Source organism: Pangasianodon hypophthalmus, chromosome 25, assembly GCF_027358585.1.
Source record: "Pangasianodon hypophthalmus isolate fPanHyp1 chromosome 25, fPanHyp1.pri, whole genome shotgun sequence".
Classification (NCBI taxonomy): domain Eukaryota; kingdom Metazoa; phylum Chordata; class Actinopteri; order Siluriformes; family Pangasiidae; genus Pangasianodon; species Pangasianodon hypophthalmus.
The window spans coordinates 10,460,609-10,477,702 of NC_069734.1; the positions used below are offsets into that span (position 1 = coordinate 10,460,609).

Sequence of the window (17,094 nt, forward strand, 5' to 3'; positions counted from 1 at the left end):
AGTTTCCTTGAAAATCATTCAAAACTCTGTTACTGCTATTAACTGCAATCATACCTTAACAGCATCCCCTGTATGATCCTTCAAGTACTGCTTTCTTTCATTGAAGGCCTTTCTTTCTTTGTAACCCTTCCAGTGGGCCTGTCAATCACAAAGGACAAATCAATCCAGTGGCAAAGCAAATTCATGAACAGCATTGCTTAGATTCCATGCCAGTGCTAATGAGGCCTGCTATCTGGAGTCCAAGACTCACCTGGATGCGTTTGATGGCTGGATCCTGGGACTGCAGGAACTTGATACGTTCTTTCATGTTTCGTCTCACCAGGAAACCTCGGCAACGTGCTTGCAGTTTAGCTATCAGACTCTCATTAGCCAACCACAACTGCTCACGGTTGTAGGCTGCAGTCACTCCTGATACGACAGACTAGACAGGAACAGAGACAAGAATCAGTTAATGAATATGGTAATGAAATCTGAAAAGAGCTGCAGTATAAATAATGGTGAGACAGCTACCACATATCACATCCAAATGACTATAAATTATATCACATTGAATCACTGCCTAGATATTTTTATATTTATATTCACCTGGATCTCATCTTTGTTCAGGTGGGTATTGTTCTGCATAAATCCTGCAGGCTCGTCCCATGTGCCCTCTCCAGTCTTCAGGTTGTAGTAGTAGTTGTAGCCTCCCTTTACCCAGTGCTGCATCCACTCACTACCATTATCACCTAGGAAACACAGCCACTCGGATCACATCCACTCCAAACCAATGCAGCTAATCACCAGTACATGAGTGACGCACACTTTACACTCTTACCCTCCTTCTTTTTCTCGTTCTTGATCTTAGTCAGGTCATCCTGATATGTCTGGCCGCACTCTGGGGTCACGCCATACAGACTAGCTCCAGGTGTGCGCAGAGCTGCCAGCGTCTGGGTCGCATCCCCACTGTCTACTGCCTCATTAATGGCTTGGATTGCCTGAGAGACTGTCAGAGTGAGGCCATGTTAATGCCAAAAATAATGAAGGCGATAATGATGTAAGCTAGAAACTATGAATAGTCCTTTCTTACACTGCAGGGCCTCTTCAGTGTCTTTGTTAGCTTGGAAGATGGCCTCCTGGATTTCATCCAGCCAGAGAACTGCTGATGGATCCTGAGTCTCCTAAACCGAGGAAACCATGCAGAGAGTCAAAATAAAAATGTGAAATGAATGAAATGATGCAATTTTTTCCAATTAATGGTAATAGATGGTAATAGATGCAACAGCATTCTAGCTTTTAGAGGAATCTAAGACTGTGCGTCGACTTTCTGAACGAACCATGGATGACAATATGTGTAACAGATTCAGCCTGAGTTGAAACCAAATAAAAACATCAGCAGAAAATGCCTTCTCTCTCTGACTGTGTGGATCTTTTAGCCACCAGGAGGCTCTGTTTCTTCGCAATGTCACACCAGCCCGCGGTTTTGTTCCCCCGCCCTTTTTACCAGCACACTGCACTGAGATTGGCTAGTAGTTCTTACACATTAGTAGCTCTCTGATTGGATAGTGAAAGTATTTATGAACCAGAGACTTTTTAGGCACAGTGAAGTCTTTCTCTGAATTCTTCTGGGGTTTATTTTCAGCTAAAGTGCACTCATGAGAGTCTAAAATGATTGGCTCATGTGGAGCTTAGCACAAAACTGATTTGCTGAAGTAGTGTGTTTCACTAATAATTTCTTTTTTTTTTGGTCAGCCTGACAAGATACACATAAAACACTTCTGTGATTACACTGTTACTGACAGCATATTTAATAAATATCTTTAGCTGAATTCACTCCTGTTCACTGGTAGTGAATCTATAATCTACTATTGAAATCTTTGCTACAATGGGATGAAGAGGAAGTGGGCGGGGCCCTCGTGGTTTCCGCCATGAGCAAATCTCTTTGCTGATTGGCTAACAGTGCAGGGCCCTCCCCACTGGCCTCACAGTGCTGGGGGTTCAACTGAACTTGAGGGTGTGGTGGAAAGCTGGTAAACCACTGGGGAATAGAAAAGTTTAGTGTTTTTGGAGCTCAAAACTGGGATTAGTTAAGCTCTTGCTGTTTTGTGATGTTAATACCTTTTAATTACACTGCATTTATTGTCTTATTATAATTCATCCTGAGGCTGTGCTTAAGTTTATTATTACATTTGATGACTGGATATCATATTATAACTAACTACAGTCACATATGTTTGCAAGGATTGTGCCTAGGGTGCTATTTGTACAATAACTCCACCAAACTTCTCTATCCAAGAGGGTGTAACAAAAAAATGATACAGACTGCCAATCACAATTAAGGAAGTGAAACAGGGTGGGGTAAAATAGCAGAGATTGTATTTCAGTCTCTTCAGGGCCTGTCACAGCATGAGATCATAACAATAAAGGGGGTTACTTTATTCCTGTGCTAAAGTCTATAAATATATTCCTATTACAGAATAACAACACTGTGACGTCCTTGCATAAATATGGAAATATGGACACCTAAATAAAGTGTTAACTCTCTCATAAGCAACTGAAAAAAGCAACAGATCATCTCAAAGTGCACCAATCTGGTTTCCACCTGCAGCAGCGTTTGAATAAAGCTCTTCACTCGCCTCAGCTGCACAGCACATGACTTTGCAGAAGTTAAAAAAAAAAAAAATCCAGTAGCTTCCTTCCATAACCACTTCCTATGTCACAAGAACATCTGGAGGGCTCGAGGTAAATATCACACCCAGGAATCTCCACTCAGAATAAGGTCAGAGCTTAAAAATGCACAGTCCAATTCTGCCAGTGTGGAGGAGCAGAGTTTTGTCCTTTTAAGGCAGCGACGCAGTCATCAGACTGTTATTTCCTACTGTTGTGAAAACCATCGCATAAAGGAAGACTTTGTTTTCATAGCCATTTTGAGTCCTGCATGATTCAGAAATTAGACCTAGCCACCATTAAGCCTTAAACACACACAAGATATAAATCAGAGTTGAAAAACATACAAAACTCTGCATCGGCATGGAAAATAAGCATGAACAGACTTTCCAACTGAGTTTACCAAAAAGTCAAGATGTCATAGACTCTAGATTGTGCAAACTACCAGTGACCATTCAGCAAGGTTGGAAAGTTTCTCATTACACCCACAGGCTGATGTCGTTCCCCTCACTCCTACATCTGCATGACGTTAGTTAAGCAGGCATGAGGATGCTGTGAACTCTACTGGCAAACATTTGCCATGTTCACAATTCTCACCTGCATGGACGGACTTTCACTTTCACTGAGTGACAACCTTACTGTGACTTCATGTGTAAACAGAGTGAAAGCTAACTATTTATAATGAAGAAAACCAGCTAGGGCTATTATTATATCTATACTGATGAACATTTTAATACTCTGATACTAGGGGATCCTTTCTCTGAGGGCGTCTCTGTGTAATAAAAGACTTTATTTAAAAAAAAAAAAAAAAAAAAAAGCAAAGCTTAGAATACGATGACTAAAAGTGAAGAGGGGGTGAAGGAGAGCATGAGAGAATGAGTGTGAATGATGTTATCTGTCTGAAGTCATGGGTTACTGAGTCATATGAAATGTGGAGTTAATGATAGAACAAACGCTTTACACAACCCCTTCTCTGAGAAGACTCAAAAAATCAAAATGGAATGAAATTAGGAGTGTGTTTACATGCACATCAATAATCACATCTGATCTCACTTGGCTTTAAACCAGTATATACTATTTTCATTACAATAGATCTGATAAAGTCACAGATTTTAGATCAATAATCAGGTTATTTAGTGCATGTGTACCGTTAATCTGATATATTTCATGTTCCTACATCAGTGCATGTGAGCAAATATAACCAGTTAGAGGATATAAAGCTGTGTTTAAATAAAAAAAGAAACAGGTCTATGGATACAACCATAAAACATCCATAATAAATAATAAGTGACTCGAGATCCATAATAAATAATAAGTGACTCGAGATCCATAATAAATAATAAGTGACTCGAGATCTGATGTGTTAGCAGCCAGTAACCTCAAGTCTATTTTGCTTTCAACCAAAAAGAAATTTGCAAAAGCAGACCACATGTTCATCTAAATGACATGAAGATTAATTGTGGAACTGTAAAAAGTAGGGAGAACTTTGGCTGGAGTTCTGGGTGGCTTCTCCTTTGCACTAGATATCCAGAGATACAGACTCGATGGTAAGGAGGAGATGGGGAGGTGTAGCTGTAGTTTATCAACAACTCAGCTACTTGATCAATAAACTTGTTATTTATATATACACATGCTAGCTCTAAGCTACTGGAAAATGTAATTAAACCAACAGGCTTTCTACTAAAATGGTCTTCTTTCCTCAATCCTTAAATAAAGTAAATGTTTTTTGGGCCAAACCAAACTAAAATAATTCTCACCTTATTTACAAAAGCAACAGCAATTTTCTTCATATTCACACATGCATGCTGATAACACATGCATGCAGCTGTTCATGGCACAGCTGATTTACATTTAGTCACACCCACAAAACTCCATAAAAGGTAAAGCTTACAGAGCTGAAAATAACAAAACGGCAACTAAACAGCAAAAGAGCACCTACTAAAGGTGGAGTGTGCTAAATCTTCCAGTAATGCAGCTCAGCCACTGTAGCGCACCAGCTACCATAAACACAAACTAATTCTTCCTCCTTTTATAAGGGGCCATTTCTTTTGTCCTAATCGAATATTGGTTTATGTACTAATTTATGGATTTATTTTGGACTGCTTCCTTACATGTAATTAATATGAATTGAGGTTCACAAAATGTTCATTAAATGTGAGTGTGTAATTGAAATAAATATACTGTTTAGACCTGACAGCATAGTCTGCATATAAAATTGCAGTAACTCGTCAATTATACAATTTAAAGTTGATCAATCAAGGTTCACGTTAGTGAACAAATGATTGGCTAATTCAAATGGTATCCTGCATGTACAGGAAAAACTAAGGACATACGTGAGCTTTCTCTCTCCGTGCCTCCAGGAGTTTGTCGAAATAATGCTGAGCTATTGATGGATCCACATCTGTCAGCTTGGCCGCCGGCTGCTGCAGGGCCTCCAGAGTCTTCTTTGCGTCTCCTTCATGGAGAGCCTCATTGATCAGACCAATAGCAACGATTCCTGAGGACATGACACATCAGAACATGACACATCAGGCTGTGAAAGATCAGGACTAATGATGTTACCTGATCCGCTCGTGGACTGTAGCTTATATGTGACTCACTCTCGTGCTCCTCCTGAATAGTGCTGTTGACCTGATCCACGCACGCCTGGATGTCATTCCACGTCAGATACTCGCTGCCTTCTTCTCGCGCTGCAGCCTTCAGGCGCATCAACTCGTCCATGTACCTGGATACAAAAACAAAAACCTGTATGAACAAAAACATGAAGACACGAACACACTGACCAGGCAAATACCCCAACTCCAAAAGATCAGAGTTTATCATTTTATATTCTATTATTCCTTCACTCTCTTGGTTGTACAAGTGTGACAAAAGTGTGTTCCTGACAATCCTATTTTAAGTCAGACTGAGTCAGAATGCTTGAATAAGAATTTGAGGAGAATGTACATGTGCTTGAAGGGCATGTCCTTGCTTAATTATTTACCCCCTTGAATTTTTATAGTGAAAACATTTTTATAGTGATACAACTTGGAACAGAAATGAACTTCTTCAGTTTTATACATCATGAATGTACACAAAATAGCCTATAATAACAAATCAGTATAGTTTGTAAAATAGTTTGTAAAAGATGTGACTGCATAAGCATTCACCCCCGTTGCTGTGAAACCTGGAAATTAGTGCACAAGGGGTAAATACTAATGCAAGGCACTGTGTAGTGCCAGTGATCATCAAACCAGCATTATACTACTGCAGATTCCCCGCATGTTTGTTGTGTACTTCCTCGGAAATGAATGCTACATGTCTGCAAGATGAGATACCAAAACAGGGAGCAGTGTAGAATTATCTGAATAAACTAACTTTGTTTCAGTTTGCACATTTGTGTACTATTTCTGATTTTCTTTGCGTATATTGTTTACATTATGTGCTTTTTTAACATCGAGTTCCATTCCAATGGCTAGTGCTAATCTTCTAGATTACAGCATAATAAATACAATTAATTATGTGGTCATATTTTTGCAATGTAAGACAACCCAGAAGTTTAGAAGAATAGCTCAAAGTTTCGAAGAGACTAACAGTAAGAGTTATATGAAATTTTTATGCCACTGTACAATAATGCATCAAATATAGGTACCAAAAATCACGGCCATGAAACTGCTAACATTTAACATACTGTATTTTGTCTCCGACCTGCCCCCTACTGGATATCGCTTCTTATCCTCCACAAGTATAAAGGATATGCAGGCGGATGTGTGAACAATGCATCAAGTATAACCTGGATAAGTGTCCAAACAACCCTTGTTTATTTATTTGTTTTGCCTGAAGCAGTGTTATGACAAGAAGGTGATGAATTTTTTAACACCACCATGACAAAGTCCTAATATTGTATATAATATATATATGGAAAATATAGCCATGGCTTTTACATGACGCTTGTAGATGTTGGGTCTCAGGTCTGTTCAAAACGGCAGGATTGGACAAGAGATTTCTGCGAGTACTGGACAATTGTGCTTGACATGTTAGGTATCTGTATTGCTTTATCAAGTAGGAGTAGTATCCTTTTTAAGCCACAAAGCAAAGTTGTGTAGCTCATAGTTGCACCCGTGCAAAAAAACTTGGTCTATTTGTGGTATGCGTATTTTTATTCAAACAAGAACTAATGCTCATGGCAGTATGGAGCATTCTCACTACTCAGTGTGTGCAATATCAAAATAGCACATATTTTCCATCTGACTGAGAACCCCCTCATGATTAAGCAGGAAATCGAATAAAATGTCACTGTTGTTGCTTGTAAGAATAAAATGCAGTGTTACTTTTCCGTAACATTGAAAACGAGGTGAGTGACCTTGAGAGAAAAAAAAGAAGCGTGGATGAATTTACAAAGAGGATTCATTTTCAGATCACAAATCCTCACAAAAAACAAATCAAATAAGAAATGCAGATTAATACTAGCATTCATGTTCTTAATGGTATAATACTATTAGGATTTAACCTAGATAATTTTTGAACAAGGAAGGCAGGCCAGGAATTACACGGTCTCTTATTTCACACTTAAAACAATTACGTGTTTATGAGAATATTTTTTATTTTTTAAATCGCAGTGCTACGTTTTATTTAATTTGTGCTTCAGTTTTTCCTACCTGTAGAAAATGAACCTGTTACTGAGTGATTTGTGCAGCAATCTGGCCGAGTGTCTCACCTCTGTGTATACTCTCCCTCCACATTGCTGAGGCCTGTAACAGGGCTGCTCAGCTGTTTCCACACAGCACCTCTGTCTCCCACATCCAGAGCCTCGTTTATCAGCACCACCGACGACAGCATCTCTACTGCAACCAGCAGTTCCGGGTGTGTGAGCGAGCCCTGAACAACCGGACACATACCTTAGTCAGGACAACAGAACTCAATCTTATTTTAAGCACGTGTGCATGCGTGTGTGTTCTGACCTCTGGGCTTTGCTGCTGCAGGCTGAAGAGTTCTCTCTGGTAGAGCTCGGCGGCTCTGGGATAGACGGTTGGGAGCTGAGCGTCTGGATTCATTAGCTCATTCACCGTGTCCTCAGCAACACCCTTCCTGATGGCAGCATTTATCCGCTCTACAGCCTGAAGCACTGCGAAAGACACATGTTCTGTCATTCTAAAATAAAACGGACTCAAATAAAGGCCTGGAATCAAATACAAAACACATCAATATTATAGTTTAGTCACGCAAAACTTAAAGACCATATTTTTTTGTCCAAAATTTCCCAATTAGATTTTCAAAATACTGTTTCAATTGATCGAAACCACTGCAGTGATAAAAATACACTTTGGGTTATCTGGACACTTAAATTACTTCTGCCAAAAAGGACACACTTCAGACACACAAAGACACATTTTTAAAAATTAGGGTGACTTGAAGTGCTGTGAAAAGGCAGTACACAAACAGAGAGAAAGATTCATACTTCTCTGATAGCCTTCTGCAACACTATTGGCTGCATCCACGCCGTTCTGCAGCTCTTCTTTGGTCAGTGACTCTCCTGGGGTGTTCTGGGTCAACAGCAACCAAAAGATCAGATTTATATATGTTAAGAAACAAGCACATAAACAGCTGAGCTCTATTTGTCCTCCATTACCTGCTCCTTAACGTCTCGGTCTGCCACCAGCTGTTTCAGGTACCAGCCTTTGTTCTTTGGCTTGAGGGACTGCAGACCCAACGCTGGGGATGAAAGCGCCTGGTAGAGCTTGTCCTCATCGCCACCGAATAGCGCCTGATCCACTGAAGTCAGGGAATTGGACACTGAAACAGAGCAGAGAAGGGTGTCAGGATGGATTGCTGATGTTAAGACAGCTAATATGTGCATAAAAGTACATTTGCAAGGAACTTACAGTTAACTTTGTTGATGTTGCCCTGAATTTCAGCCTGGGTGAGCAGCTCTTCATAGACATCCCTTTCTGCGTCCACGTTCTCCCCGATCTACAGTAGACACAGAGCTTACATCTCATGCAATGACAGGACCAGTGGTTTAAGAAGACTGTTACTTCCAGTTTATGTGATTGGTTGAGATTTGCCTCTCATACCCTCTTCCTGGAGTTGGCCACTTTCTCAGCTTTGGCCTGGAACAGCGTGTCTTGGTAGTGCTGGGCGGCGCTCTCGTCCAGATTAAGCAGCATGGCGTTGGGGTTCCTCATTGCTGCCATAGTGCCTGCAGGGTCTCCATGGTCAATGGCATCATTGATGGCAATCACTGCAGCGTGCACTGAGTCAAAGCAATACAACATCATGTTCACACTCTGTTCAACGTTTCTTAACTGAACGCTTTGTTAACTTCCTGGCATTACTTCATAAGATTTAGTCAGTGTGTGTCTTATACACACCCGCATATAAAAACCTTTTCAATACTCTTGGCAACAGAGCTGTGAATGTGTGGGAAAGCTCTAATGTTAAACCTTTACACAGTAATAATGACTCACCATTTTGAGAAAATGTTCTTATTATTCTGAGAAACTAAGGCCTACTTTTGCTAAACTTTCTCATTATTAGACTTAGTAAATGGTATTTTTCTTTCTTTAACTGGATGAAATGAGCTTCCACAAATTTAATACTTGCACGCAATCACTGTTCCTGAAATGACTTTCAGGCTTAGAAAAAGTGATGATAGTTCAAAAATATGAATCTATTTTTGACCATGATATTTTCTAATAATATACCCCAACATCTTTTCTATCATCTTCTGAACAGCTTTTGGATGCTCTCATTTGTAATATCTATCTCCACATTCTTCTTAAAATATCTGTTCTAACTTTGCCAGATTTTCTAACAGTGTCAGATGTCAAAGATAAGCCAAGCAGATATGTCATGAGGAATGGGAATACACTGCCTTCTTCAAGTCAGATCTGGGGACCAAGATCATCATGGCAAAACTCCAACATCATGCTTTTCTATTTCTCTGTAGATTTGGTCTTATATTTTGGGCTGCTGTTTTGCTGCTTGTAATTAAACGGTAAAATAAAGATCCATTATCTTTTCCTTCATTCAAAAACATGGGGGATGCAAACTTTTACAAACAACTGTATCTATACTTGATCATCATTAGACTGTAGAATATAAGTAGAATATGTAAATAAAGCTCACAAGCTGCCTCATCAACAGATAACTCGTTAGCCAGGATCCCGCCAATTTTGCTAAAAGCCGGCATCTGAATGTTGTACTTCTCCAGCTCGATCTTCATGTTGTTAATCTCCTCCTCTGAAAGACAGAGATTAGGTATACAGGGGTCAAACGTGATAGTACCAGACAAAACACAGGCAATATATGACCTATTTTTAACCACAAATTTTGTGTTTACAAAATGCCATGCATCATATGTGAGCTTCACTTGAAGCCATTTCCACCAGCAAGGTGCAGGTGCTGGTCTTGGGACAGGATTTAGTACTTTTGAACCGTTTTGGACTTTTCCACTAGGAAAGGAGTCTCGGTAGCAAAATGCTGCTGGTCTGAAACCAAGAACCTGCAGGTTGTTTATGGCCAAGACAACAATTTAAAACTCAAACTGCTGGCTGCCACCACAATTTGCTTAAAGATTCTTTACTAATGCTAATTTTTACTGGTTCCTTGAATGGCACCAACAGCAAAGCCTTGTTAGTGGAAAATGGGGCATGTAAACATATCAAATGTTTTTTCCTGGTAGTGAGGGCTGGACATTGTTCTCAGCATGTGTGTTAAATCATGATCCCCTGCCATGAGCTTGGCAGCCTAAGCAAGTTGGCTGAAATGACAGGAAAAGCCCGCACAATCGCTAATGGCTTATACACTCCCAAATTCCACAGGAGCTCTTGAGCCTTCCTGCTGCAGACAGAAAACAACTTCAGAGGCTGACTGAAGCACACTAGGGTCACTCACCTGTGAAGGCCACTTTGCCGTACAGGTCTGTGATCTGCGGGGCTAAGCCAAGCTTGAACAGGTAGAGGCTGTGAAGAAATGACAAAAGGCTGAATTACAGGAAGAGGTCTGTTTAATTCCTGTCAAGCACTTACAGAAATAAATCACTGTATACAGGACGCATGGCTTTCAACTTTTAACACCTTCTTACAAACTTGGTTGTGCAAAACGAGGTGCTGCATTCGTGTTCCACAGGGGACAGTTAAAAACAACTACAGCGAGATGCAGTTCTCTTCCAAACACAAACCCCCCTGCCTTTCAGCCCACAGCAGACCCTGGCCAACCTCTCGCCCCCGCTACACTGTGCAATTTCCGGCTTCTGCAAGGTAAGATTTATGGCCTGTGGGCTGTGTATCCACTCAGCACAGGACTGGAATGAACTGTTAAAACACTGTGCTTGCACCAGCTTTTCCACTGGAAACCGCTACTAAATGTACAACACGTACTAAACGTCTCCTGATCGGTGAAGCATGCATTCTAACAGCACATTCACACTGCAGCAACGTGAACATTTCCCTCGCCAAATGGTCCAATTTGGATCTACCGCTACCCCTAAATTTGTGGAATCTATTAGTGTGCAACATTTGCAGAGCAAAGTGGAATACCCAAAATGTTTTTTCTTTTCAATTTAATTACCTTTAGCTATCCCAGAAAGAACAACTATAAAACACATATCACTATAAAAGCTCTGCAACACACTAAACATATCAGATCTACACAATATAATCCACTGTGCCATTATTTAAATTACCTGCTAAAATTTGTCTTTTTTTACCCAAGCTACTAAAAATGGCCTGGAACATCTCTACACCTTTATCCTCACAAAAAAATGAGTTATGAAAATGCATGAATATTTCTTTTTTTCCCCCTCTCACCCTTCCAATTTTCCAGCCGACTAGTTTACAGTTTACTGAAATAAAGTTTACTGATATAAAGTCACTGAAATTTACTGAAGTTTACTGAAATAAAGTTATTTCAGTATTAGAGTCTTCACAGCGATTTATTTAATGGTAGAGAAACCTGTCATTAACCATAACAATGACATTTACTATCACTACCATTACATCTGTAAGCTAGCTAGCTATCTTAACATACAGATTCTATAGCTAAAGGTTTCTAAGTACTATGTTAATCTCTAATAATTGATATGTCAATATTCATAATGTCAATAAACTCAGTTTCCTTATTCATCAATTTCGTCTTTGTTGTATCTGTATGATCAAAATCATGTCTGACCACAGTGCATGTAAATCTGAGTGCAGTATATATACACTCACGAGTCACTTTAATAGTAATACCTGTACACCTGATAATTCATATAATTATCCAAACAGTCAAGAATGTAGCTACAGTGTGATGCATAAATTCATGCAGCTACAGGTGAAGCGCTTCAGTTAATGACAGATAATCAAGCATCAGAATGGGAAAAATGTGATCTGAGTGACTCTGATAATGACATGACTAATGGTGTCAGATGGGCTGCTTTAAGTATTTCAGAAGCTGTTGATCTCCTGGGATGCACAATTCATGCATTTCATGCACAACAGTATCTAGTTTACACAGAATGGTGCGAAAAACAAAACATATCCAGTTTGTGGCAGCTCTGAGGATGAACACACCTTATTGACGGGAGAGGTCTGAGTGTTCTAGTTTCCAGGAAGGCTATAGAAACTCAAATAACCACTCTTTACAACTGTGGTGAGCAGAAAAGCATCTCAGAATGCACAACACACCAAACCTTGAAGCAGCAGGGGTACAACAGCAACAGACCACAACAAGAGCAGGAATCTGAAGCTAAAGTGGGCACAGATTCAGCAAAACTGGATGGCTAAAATTTAGAAAAACCTCATGTGGTCTTTTCCTCAATCTTCAACTGTCCAGGCTTGGTGAACTTCCTACTGGATTTTTTTTGTTGTTTGCACCATTCTGTGTAAACTCTAGAGACTGTTGTGTGTGAAAATCCCAGCATCAAACCAGCCCATCTTGCACTATTATATGTCAAATCTATGCTTATTTCTATGTAAGTGATGAATAAGATAATGTGGTAATGAATTTCATAAGAATCCAAACTGAAGTGAATACACCCTGAGCCAAAATAAATTAAATAAATAAACACACATGGTAAATGGAATCAATGTGGGTCTGGAGTGGTGTGTGAGGAACATGTGGTGTACCTGAGTGCATGGATGCAGTAGATGCAGCGTGGCATGTTCTTCCTGTCGTAGATATCTGTAGTCTCAGGATAGAAAATCTGAGGAGGGGGAAGGGAGACAGGAGAGCCTGGGAGTGAGCACTTTAATGAGCTTACACTGAGAGCTCTCTATTGTCATGACACAAACACTGAGGTTTTAGGCAAGCTGTATCATGTTCTAGATGGCTCTGAGGGCTGATATTCATTCTGTGAAGGGATGTTAGTTACTGAACTGTGAATGGGAGCTTCACCTAAAACATTAATGTGACATCTGTAGTATAGACATATGCGTGAGATCTATGTTTGTACATATAGTTTACAATAGTGTACACATAGTGTACAATAGTGTATACATATATACATAGTCTACAATAGTGTATGTACGTATGTAGATATGTAACATTTGGAAATATAAATAAAAGGCAACGGCTGTGTAAAAGGACAATTAACACACACAAAACCAGAGTATGTGCTTGACTGGTGTGTTAGCTCAACCTCGATGAAGTGTGAAGCGAGTGTGCGATCACTTGGGCAAGACAGCTAACATTAGGGTCATCAGTTAGATTTGACATGGGGCCAAATTCTGAGCAAATACCGCTGGGGCCACCACCCTACACATACACGCGCGCGCCCCCCCCCCCCCACCCCCCCCCCAAATCACCTCAACACCTCACACATTTAAACACACTCCAACATTTGTACTACTAACTCCTTGACACTCATCCAATCAGTCAGTGCTTCATACACAATTGTCAAGCAATTCTTATTTAAGAAGGGAAATACAGAAAATTTTCTAAATAATAATGGATTTAAAAAAAGCACACCAACATTCAGAGATAGATTATTACATTATATTGGCTTTTATTTTATATTAAAACCAATGTTAGACCTGCTAGGTACTGGACTACATGTCGTGCATGTAATTTGATAGTCAGCCACAGAAAAACATGGCAGAAAAACAGAGCCTAATGTGACGCAGTAAAATGACGCTACTGCCTTTATATGTTTTGTTAAGGAAGCTTAAGAAGTAATATCCATTCAAACTAGTCTTACAAGTATGTTTTATATATAAAAAAAAACCTACTCGATATGTTTTACACTAAACTTCAGACTAAGTTGTTGTTGTCTAGTTAAAAACTGAAGTGTCAATAGTGCCTCCACATTTCAGTTCCAATTCCTCCTCACTTACATTCTTACTCATCACTGCTTTTCTGTTGTTTTGCTTAATAGCGCTCGTCTAATAGCTAATAACAGCAGTGTCTTTGGCGGTTCAGGTGTGAATGTTTTCACTCTGCAGTGTACACAAGCCCATACAAATCTGCGGTATCGCTCTTTGACAGTAGGACAATTTTCAATCATTTTTTTTAAAACAGATTTTAACATGACTGTAAAATGTGTTGGAGGATGGGACGCACTCGCAGGGAGCTATTTCAATATCTGGCTGGAGTACAAAACTACAGAATGAAACATCAAACACGGAACATAGCCGATTGACCATATTTGGGGTTAAGGGTTAGTTCTGTACATTTTATCTAATCAACACTGGTGTTTCAGGGCTTTTTGTACCTGTCCTTTAGTGTTATGGACAACATTATGATCGTTTGAGAGGTAGTCTCCCTTTAATTCACTTCCAGGACAATGCTAAAAAAATTTTGAAGATGTATAGCTAGACACAACTTTGTGCTTGTGTCTAGATTACATTGACCAATTCTAACACTAGAACCATACATGTCCCACTCCTGGAGCTTTGTCTTGCTCTACAGTAGTAGCTTTTTAGCTCATTAGCAGCGAACATGGTTCATCAGTGTGTTTTTGACTGTGTGTTTTCCCGCACACTATTCCCTTACTATCCCTTGGTTGAGAAAAAAGGTTGCAATTCATTAATTTTGAAGAGGTGGAATTTGTGCAAGGTGGTGGTTGTGTGACAGGTACTTCTCAGAGGAGTGTTTAAGCAACTTGGAGCTTTTAAATGCTGGAATATGTTGCTTCCTCAAACTCCGTGAGAACACAATCATATCTTTATACAATGTCTGGGTTTCTCCATCAGTAAAAGAATAATGCTGTCATTAATCTTTTTGCTGTTCTCTGTATTTAGCTAGCTTGCTAAGCTACCGTCAGGTTTGTTTAGATTCGGCAGTGTGGCATTTCTCGAACACTACTGGCTGTTGTGTAAGTCAGTTAAGCAGTTCAGCATGACGTCACTATGACTTACTGTTTCAGAAAGAAATGCGTAAATATACAGAATCAAATCACAGCTAAGAAGCTATTTCATTGGGTTGTTAAGCATTTCCCATCAGCCCCTTTACCAAAGACATCATCCACACTTCTTACCTTGGGAAGGCCTTTATCAGCCATAGCGTTCAGCCACTGGATCACATTGTCTGTGTGTCTGAAGTGGAGCCCAGTTGCCTACAAGCAAAGAATTCAAAAAAAAAAAAAAAAAATCATGAATTCCTCAAGTGTGATATAATCAGTATGTTGTCACCTTCTTGAATTTTTTCTCTGCTCTCACCTTGTAGCGTGTCTGTTCACGGTCATAGATCCTCTTCAAGGAGACGACGTGTGGGGCGAAGAAGTTGCCGAGCTTTGCTAGGTAGACGCCATTTCGCAGGCCTTCCTCCAGTTCGGTGGTGGGGGGAAGCTCCTCATCCAAACAGGCCTCCATCCAGCTGTGCACACAAACACACACACAAAAACAGAGTAAGAGTGAAAATTCGGACTGACGCCAATAAAACAAGGCACTGCGTTTAAATAATTATTTAAATAACCAGATTGAAAGCTTAAGGCTTTAACAGTCAGCGCTGAGTGTGGGAAATATAAACACTGTTTGGTTTGTAATGATCGGATTACGTTAATGCGTTTGTAACATTTGCTACTTGGAACTGCATCCGAAACCTGCACATGGTGACCGCCTAATAGATTCTCTTATTTTAGCAACATTAAAGTCTTTTCTTTATGTCAGGACATATGTACATTGAAATGCTTTTGGCGAGACTCAGACATATTGTAAATAAAATAATATTATAAACCACAAAATATACAAACCTCAAGGGAACCAAATAGCAATCAAATATAAACAAGTGTAAACAAAAGTTTCACATTAAGATGAATATACACAGCTATAAGAAAAGCAAAAATATTTGAGGACCTTACTACAACCCTACACCAAATGTCATCCACATACTTTCATTATCTAAAGAATAACCAGCTGACAGCAAACAACATTCTTCTAATATTACAACAGTCTTATTTGTCCTGTGAGAGCCTTGACTCTTAGCATTTGTCTGTTTCCATGACTGAGGTGGTAAAATATGTCTGTTGTCACCTCACATGCCTGAGGTGTTCTCTGATCATATTATATAATTTTACTGTGAAAATGCGAGAGCCCAGTAGTTTAGTCTGAACTGGATCCCTTATTTTATTATCCATACAAAAGTTCATGGGGGGTGTACTCAAATCTATCATCCATGGACTTCCAAAATATCCTAAAAATTGCTCTTCTTTTGTCTTAAAAAGTGTGCACTCAGACTTAAATTCACTTGCTTGCTTCTCAAGCTTTACTTTTTCACACTCAGATTTCCTTCTGATCACTCTCGAGTTTTCAGCACAACACCATGGCAACAGTCATCGACAAATCAGAAAGGTTCTGACCAATGCAACCGTTACAGTTTCACAACAATTTTACAATATTGCACAAGTGCCGAATCAGCCAAATAACCTTTGAAACAATTCTGCTGACTATAAAATGTAAAAATCATTTCTGTATGAAACTAAGAATAAAGACATGAAGGTTATGTGTGAACAGACTTATGCTTTTGGCACATTTAACGGACTACTCCAATGCTTTATAGCATTTAAAAAGCATGTGCAATTACCACAAACAAAAATTTCGTTTGACAAACTCAAACCTCACTTAACTTTTACTCAAACCTCACTGACCCTGCGTTCACACAGACTGGCAACAAGTCACTCGTGCCACTTAAAGGGCACTTATTGCAGGTAGGTAATTAAGTTATGAGTGGGGAACTAAAGAGACATCAGACCACACACTATCAGATTTTTCCAATGAGGAATTCAAGTCAAGCATTTGGATTTGTTGCTTTACCACATCATACCTTACTTTCATAGAATTGAGAAATTTTTATTTTAAATGTCACTTGTTACATGCTGCTGTCACTGAAATTTGAACACACAGTACGGGCAACATGAATTCTTCAGCCAAATGTATTTTAGCCTCTAAATCTACAGAGTCTTTTTTTTCCCTTAAAAGACAAACATTTATTTAGTATTCAAAATTAAAAAACAGAAGATTTATTATTTATTTATTAAGATTTATATTTATT

At 39.4% G+C, this 17,094-nt stretch overlaps 1 protein-coding gene across 1 annotated transcript in view; it reads right to left on the bottom strand.

The window, feature by feature from the left end:
- The window catches only part of iqgap1 (IQ motif containing GTPase activating protein 1), a 40,314-nt gene that overhangs the window by 9,527 nt on the left and 13,693 nt on the right, over positions 1 to 17,094 (bottom strand). Inside the window, exons 3-20 of the mRNA XM_026937472.3 lie at positions 15,264 to 15,420; positions 15,083 to 15,160; positions 12,735 to 12,811; positions 10,522 to 10,589; positions 9,754 to 9,867; positions 8,700 to 8,878; positions 8,508 to 8,595; positions 8,255 to 8,418; positions 8,084 to 8,168; positions 7,587 to 7,750; positions 7,343 to 7,503; positions 5,247 to 5,371; positions 4,980 to 5,143; positions 1,070 to 1,160; positions 818 to 985; positions 586 to 728; positions 251 to 421; positions 55 to 138 (exon numbers count right to left, since the gene is read on the bottom strand). Coding sequence (XP_026793273.2) covers positions 55 to 138; positions 251 to 421; positions 586 to 728; positions 818 to 985; positions 1,070 to 1,160; positions 4,980 to 5,143; positions 5,247 to 5,371; positions 7,343 to 7,503; positions 7,587 to 7,750; positions 8,084 to 8,168; positions 8,255 to 8,418; positions 8,508 to 8,595; positions 8,700 to 8,878; positions 9,754 to 9,867; positions 10,522 to 10,589; positions 12,735 to 12,811; positions 15,083 to 15,160; positions 15,264 to 15,420 — 2,281 coding nt within the window. The remainder of the gene's footprint in view (positions 1 to 54; positions 139 to 250; positions 422 to 585; positions 729 to 817; positions 986 to 1,069; positions 1,161 to 4,979; positions 5,144 to 5,246; positions 5,372 to 7,342; positions 7,504 to 7,586; positions 7,751 to 8,083; positions 8,169 to 8,254; positions 8,419 to 8,507; positions 8,596 to 8,699; positions 8,879 to 9,753; positions 9,868 to 10,521; positions 10,590 to 12,734; positions 12,812 to 15,082; positions 15,161 to 15,263; positions 15,421 to 17,094) is intronic.